This window comes from Ochotona curzoniae, unplaced genomic scaffold, assembly GCF_017591425.1.
Source record: "Ochotona curzoniae isolate NIBS_2020 unplaced genomic scaffold, NIBS_Ocur_1.0 contig_2688, whole genome shotgun sequence".
Classification (NCBI taxonomy): Eukaryota; Metazoa; Chordata; class Mammalia; order Lagomorpha; family Ochotonidae; genus Ochotona; species Ochotona curzoniae.
In genome coordinates, this window is record NW_024465553.1 from 15,507,862 (window position 1) to 15,514,589 (window position 6,728).

Genomic DNA, 6,728 nt, shown 5'->3' on the forward strand with positions numbered 1-6,728 from the left:
GTGATTTGGTGGCTGAACCTGCTGAGCATTGCCATGTACCTCCTCTCGGGAAGTGTGCTTGCCATGGTCATGAAGAGAGGGGTGCAGCTGCCAGTGGAGGTTGAAGGTCAGTTCCCCTGGGCACTCCTCCCTTGGCCCACAGTAGGCAGGGGTGCCTGTGCTCCTGGCAGGCCAGTTCCTGATGGGGCATTCCTGCAGAGTAGAGTTAGGATTCCTATGGACTAGGCACGGGGAGATTAAGCAGCATGTCCCAGAACACAGAGCTGGTCAGCGTTAGAGCTGAAGTTCACACGCCAAACTGTCTTGACTTCAGAGCCTGGGCCCTGTGTCTGCCACAGCCCATCTTTTTTTTTTTTTAAGATTTGTTTTATTGGAAACTCAGATTTACCGAGAGAAGGATAGACAAACAGAAAGATCTTCCATATGCTGGTTCACTTCCCAAGTGGGTGCAATGGCCAGAGCTAAGCCTAACTGAAGCTAGAAGCTAGGAGCTTCTTCTGGGCCTCCCGCAGGGTCCCAAGGCTTTGGGCCATCCTCTGCTACTTTCTAAGGCTACAAGCAGGGAACTGGATGAGAAGTGGAGCAGCTGGGATACCAACTGGTACCCATATGGGATCGTGGTGCATGCAAGGCGAGGATTTACCCACTACTACCGCACCGGGCCCGCAGCCTGTCTTATCCTCTGCTCCTCACTCTGTGGCCCTGTCTTCCAGTAGGTGTTCAGAGCCTTTGGAGGATGGGAGAGGATCCTGGGGCTGAGCTACCCATACAGGCCTCTTTGACCGCTGCAGCTCCATGTATGAACAGTCATCATCCCAAAATATGGCCTCCATTCTCTGTATTAGTTCTTGGTTGCTGCTGCAAAGCTGTAGGTGGTCGCAGAGAGTGAGGAAGGCAAGCTGCCTCTGGGGGTGCTGTTTTGGTTAGAGGTTGGGCTGCTTTCTTGCAGATACTGCTTCAGCTTCTGCCACTGTGTGGTGCCCTTGCTTTTGGTGCCAGGACCTTCCCAGGCTAGATGTGGACCAGGGCTTTTGGGACCCGGTTGTTTTTTCTTTTTCTGGTTGCCATAGAGTTGTTTGGGTTTATCCACATGAGGGAAGGCAGGGGGAGGTGGTGATGTGACTTTTTCAGAGACAGACTAGAACACAGAGTCTCTGCCCTTTCCCTGCCTCTGACCACACGGTGCTGTTTGGGCTCAGGGTTGTCCCGGGTCCTGCTGCGAGGAGGTGGCCAGGTCCTGCTTGGCTGGGGGCTCCATTACTTCCCATTCTTCCTGATGGGCCGGATCCTCTACTTCCACCACTACTTCCCAGCCATGCTCTTCTCCACCATGTTGACAGGTCAGTGCCAACTGCCTAGACTTGGGAGGCACACAGCAGGAGTGGGGCTGCGGGGCATGGGGTGAGGTCACCATGGAGCAGCTGTGCTGAGTCGAACTCTGCCTCCTTACTTGGTGCCCCGGAGTCTGACCCTGTGATGGGGTGGGTTTCTCTCTCCACTAGGCATCCTGTGGGACACCCTCCTACGGCTCTGTGCCTGGCGCATAGCCAAGGGCATCCATGCAGTGGGAATCCTGAGCCTGCTCCTGGGGACTGTCTACAGGTAAGCACACCTGTGCCCACACAGCCCCCTCTGTGAGCTCATTGGCCCTAGGTGCATATGACATTGCCCAGGCTGCTTTCAAAATATACTGGTGCCTGGCCTCACACCTGTGATGGGGGAGTGGGGGAAGTGTTCCTGACTCAGGTGTGCCCACATGCAACCCTGGCAGCCACAGTTTCCAACGTGCCCAGGTGGCCCCAATGGGCAGCAGGAAGAGGGAGCTGGAAGCAGACTATTTGCCAGTGGTTTCTGTCTTGTGTGTCAACTCTTTGTAGTCCCACTAGTTCCCTGCCAGAGCTGCCCTCCGTGAGGGGAGAAGATGGGAGGACTGGGAGTGGAATGGCTGGCAGGTGGTGGGAGACTTATTTGGAGAGCCCCATCTGTTCCACCGTCTCCCACATGCCCCACGATGTGCTGATGGCTCTTGAGGGGTGGGGGATCTGTGCCCATGAGCACATGCCGCTCTAGGGGGTTTTAGCCACGTTTTGACAGACACTAGGCCAAGCAGCCCACAACATGTCCCTTGATAGAGCCTGCTCAATGGTTTCTTAGGAAGACCTTCTCTGTCACTGTCAGAGCTGGGCTGAAAGGGAATGGGGTTTGTGGGTGGGGAGTGTTGTGCAAACCCTGGCCGGAGGTGCTGAACTCCAAGGGCCTGTGGAGGCCTGGGATGCCAATGTTTCCTCAACTCTCTCTTGCAGCTTCTACCTCTTCCACCCTTTGGCTTATGGGATGGTTGGTCCTCTAGCCCAGGACCCCCAAAGTCCAATGGCAGGACTAAGGTGGCTAGAATCATGGGACTTTTGAGGCCACTGTAAGGATACCAGCCTGGCTCCAGACACTGCCCTGGGACCAGACCATGGACCCTTCTAGCTGTGGATGAAGCTACCTGAGGAGCCTGGAGAATTCTGCTTCCCACCAGGACCAGGCTCTGGGAGCAAACCCGGATGGAGCCCAGCACTGGGGAGGCACAACGCCTGTCTGCAGCACCTGCAGGGGGCAGCAGCATCTCTCAGCCCACCTGGCTGAGAGGGTTGACTGGGCCCCACGCCAAGGGGCCTGGCGACTGCCGCTGGCAAGCTGCATAAACTCGAAAGCCCAGGACTAAGGTGATGTTGTCTTGTGTTCTTTCTCACTAGGTTGGTTTTGGTTTGGCTTTGTAAGACCCGTTAAGACTCCTCCCTCCCCAGGCCCCAAGGGCAGAGCAGATGGGACGGTGACAGCTGTGCTGCCCCCTTCCTACAGACACGTCCAGCTGAGGTGGGTAAGGAGCCATGAGCTTCCAAAGTGACAGCTGCCACTGGTGGCTTCTGTGACCGCACCTCCTGCCAGCAGGGGACATGTGCAGTACAAGGCTCCCAGAGCAGTGTGGCCAAGAAGGCCCCAGCCTCAGGGTGGCCTTCGTTAGCCCTTGGGGAGTGTCACACCGTGAGAGTAGTAGGAAGAGTGTTGTCCTGTGCTGGGCCACTCAGTTTCCCCAGGTCTGGGGATGCTGAAGGGGTTCCTCGCTGTCCCTCAGTTTCCTTCAGCTTCTGGCCTGGCCATGAGGGCAGGATGGGGCTGTCTCCTGATGGTGGAGGGCCTGTCCCAGGGAAGCTTTCCTGACGGCGGAGACAGCTGAGAGGCAGCAGGCAGGCAGGCTGTGTGGTGCTGGGCTCCAAGCAGGTACTTGGGCGTGTGCCACTGTTGCCCGCTGGCCCTTCCATTTCCACTTCCCTGGCCTCCCCTTGGACGTCTCCTCATTCACCCTGGGAGCATATCCCTTGCCCACACGGTCTCACCAGCCTCTTTATCCCAAAGATCCAGAACACCAAGAAATGTGTGGCAGCTCCTCCCCTTGAGCACTCTGAAACTGAGTCCAGATCAGAACAGTGCTACCAATTCCTTCCCAAGGGTGGAGAACACCCTTGGGTGGGAGCGAGAGTGGCCAGGCCAGTGACCAGCCAGCCTCCCTCAGCACGGGCTGTGTCTCTGAGGACTGGAAGTCCCAAGTGCCAATGATGAGGTTGGCACTCTCCATCTCCCTCACCGTGCAGCTCCTGACAGGCTTGAGTGCCTCCAAGCAGCTGGGAAGGCAGTTGCCACGGCGACAATACCTACTGGATAGTGGGGAGGAGGGAAGCTTCAGGGCCATGCTCAGTCAGAAAAGCTGTCATGACCATTAATAGAGGAAACTGGCCATGTCAGGAGCAAGGCAACCTGGTTAATTAGACCTGGGGCCTGATGACCCAACCCACACCATGACTATAGTCCTTTGACTACCCCCAGCAGGAAGCTGCCTGTGCAGAGCCTGGGCTGCTTGTTTGAGTTTCTGGCAAGCACCGAAGAGCTCTGCCTCTCCTTCCCATCCAGGACAGCTGCTTGCTTCTGACAGGGTGGGGGCCCCTCTGGACCAGCTCTCCTGTAGGTGGAACACTGGAGGCCAGGCTGGGCTTTTGGCGGATGGCCCCGCTGATCTCCGAACGTGGCCGATGCTCCCCCAGGTTGCCTCATTTCCCATGAGGAACTTGCTGGAGGGGAGGAGCTCTGAGGGGTAGCCTCTGAAAGAAGGGAAGGAAGGATCCGGCTCGGCCAACTTCCTGCTCATTGCTGCTGCCTGCCTGCCGGTCTGGCCATCCTGGGGGACAGCTGTGTCCTCGGTCCCATCCACTGCTTTCCATGGGTGGAGGAGACCTGCCCACCCTCTCCCTCTGTTCTTAGCTGGCCCCCTGATCAGTCTGGGGTGTGCAACTTGAGTGCTTGGGTTCTGCCCCTCTGCGTGGGCTCCAGCCCTAGTGACGGGCAAGAATGGCAGGTGGCCCACATCTCACTGTGCACCCCACCTCCAGCCAGTGCCTTGACCATATGAAACATTAAAAAATATTAAGAATAAGAAAATGAAGGTTTCCAGAGATAAGTGGAGGCCACTAACTTTTTAATAATAAATAGCTCTTGGTTTGTATGCTGTGGCTTCTTGGCGTCCTTAATTGAGTCTGACTTTTCTGGCTCCCAGAACAGCCTCCTGTCCTTCTGGGCCTGGGGTCTGAGCTATTCTGGTTCCAGTTCCTGTAAGGGCTGCCACTGGGCTGGGGAGCCCGAGTACCCCAGGGATATCTGAGTCTTCCCCCTTACAGGGTTGCTGGAATCCTGTTGCTTGTCATGGCTGAGACAGCCATGAGTGGCCCTGCACTGTGCCATGTTGCCTGACCCTTGTCACGACCTGGGCCCCTGTACTCAGCAGGGATGTTATGGGCACAGGGTTGGGGAGGCAGAGAGCAAGTGCCGCCCCTGAAATTGGGTGCCCCCCTGAGGACCAAGAGTAGCTGCAGGGCAGGCAGAGAAAGTGGGTCCTGTGGATCTTCAGGAGGTGGAAACTGCCTGGGCCAGGCAAGTTCCAAGAGGACTAGATAGGGCCCAGCGTGGTAGCCTAATTCTTGCATGCACCAGAATCCCCCAAGTGTGCCATCTCATGTCCCAGCAGCCCTGCTTCCCATCCAGCTCCTTGCTTGTGGTCTGGAAAAGCAGTCGAGGACAGCCCAAAACCTTGGGACCCTGCACTCTCATGGGAGTGGAAACCTGCATGAGAGACACTCTCTTCCCCTCCTCCCCTCCTCCCCTCTGTGTCTTTCCTTCTCCCTCCCTCTCCTCCATTTGTATCACTTTGCTTTTCAAAAAATATGTATTTTTTAAAAAGGTGCAAATCACTGATGACACGGTGGCCTTTCCCTGTGACTTCCTGCATCTGCTGCAGGGCTCAGGGACCCCAAGCTGGACATGGGGTCCCTTCTGACTTCAGCCTCCACTCCAGGAGCACCGACTTTCCAGGACACGGGCTTTTGCCAGGCTGCCCTCCACCCTTGCTCTCCTGCTCAACCCGGAGACCCAGGGGCAAATGGAGGCGGGTCTGCCGGCTTCTGGCTCAGAACTGGAAAGAAGGCATTCCCCTGGGGCTCAGTCCTGCCTCTGCACTGGAAGGGGAAACTTCAGAAAGCAAGGACTCAGCACTGCCTGCAGGGCTAGGCCAGAATGCGGCTGGCCCAGGGATGCCCACCCGCGTCCATGGGACCAAGCAGGTTGCAGGGCACTGCAGCTAAGGAAACGGAGGCCCAGAGAGATGTGGGCAGACTCCAAGACTCACAAACAAGCAGGGTGCCACGGGCTTGCTCTCCAAAACCTGATCCCCTTGAGTTGGGTTGTGGCATGCTTCCAAGAGAACTGTTAGTTCTAATTGGTCTTATGGTGGTCCCAACCACAGACCGATGCTGCAGTCACACCCAGGAGGTGGGCAGAGGGTCCCCCAGCCTCAGCTTGGGCACACAGCTGGATGCAACTGCACACGGAAAGCCAGCATCGGGGTGAGATCTCGGCTGTGTGTGTGTGCGCGCGTTGGGGTGAGGGATGGTTGGCAAATTGAAACACCTCCAAGTAAGGGGAGGAAGTGGGCACCCCTACCTAAGGTGATCCCCTTCAACATATGCCTGCCACCTGCTGACCCCTGAAGGAAAGGATTCTTACACAGTTTCCAGCTGAGGAGCTGAGCTGAGGTTTAAAGAGGTTCTATTTCTCATCGGCTCTAAAGCCTTTCCCAGATCACCAAGTGGACCCTGGCCAAGGCAGTGGCGGTGGCGGAGAATTCTGGCTGGCGCCTTGCTGGGCAGCAATGGGACGGAGGCAGAGGTTCCTTTAAAGCTCCCCAGCCCTGGCGGCACGTTTCTGAGAGCCGCGGGGCGCAGAGGCCCCAAACAAGGTTCCCAGGAGTCACGGACTAGCCCCGTGTTGGGGTGCCTGCACCTGCAGCTGACTGTGCGCATCTTCTCTCGGGTCTGCCCGAGAAAAAAGCGCCTGCTGAACACCGCCTGGCTGAGGTACTGGCCGAGAAGATGGTGTGGCATCTGCGGTGACAACTCTGGCTCTGAGAAAGTCCCAGCACCGTGCCCCTGCAAAGAAGTTGGAGCGGCTAGAGCCAGAACTGATCTGACAGAGCTGGCGGGAGGTGAGCCACAGCCCGCTCGTGCACTGCGCCGACCTGTTCTCCAGGTGAAGGTGTCCCGGCGAACCCGGTGTGGGTGGAGCGCTAGCCAGGGAGGATTGGAGGCAAGGCGGGCAGTCAGTCAGGGAAAAGTTGCCCGGAAGACTGCTAAGGCGAG

At 57.3% G+C, this 6,728-nt stretch overlaps 1 protein-coding gene across 1 annotated transcript in view; it reads left to right on the forward strand.

Annotated features, from left to right (window-relative positions):
* Positions 1-2,710, forward strand: part of POMT2 (protein O-mannosyltransferase 2) — a 33,135-nt gene extending 30,425 nt beyond the window's left edge. The window contains exons 18-21 of the mRNA XM_040975248.1: positions 1-106; positions 1,200-1,340; positions 1,503-1,602; positions 2,304-2,710. Coding sequence (XP_040831182.1) covers positions 1-106; positions 1,200-1,340; positions 1,503-1,602; positions 2,304-2,409 — 453 coding nt within the window. The 3' untranslated portion in view covers positions 2,410-2,710. The remainder of the gene's footprint in view (positions 107-1,199; positions 1,341-1,502; positions 1,603-2,303) is intronic.
* Positions 2,711-6,728: the final 4,018 nt, after the last annotated feature.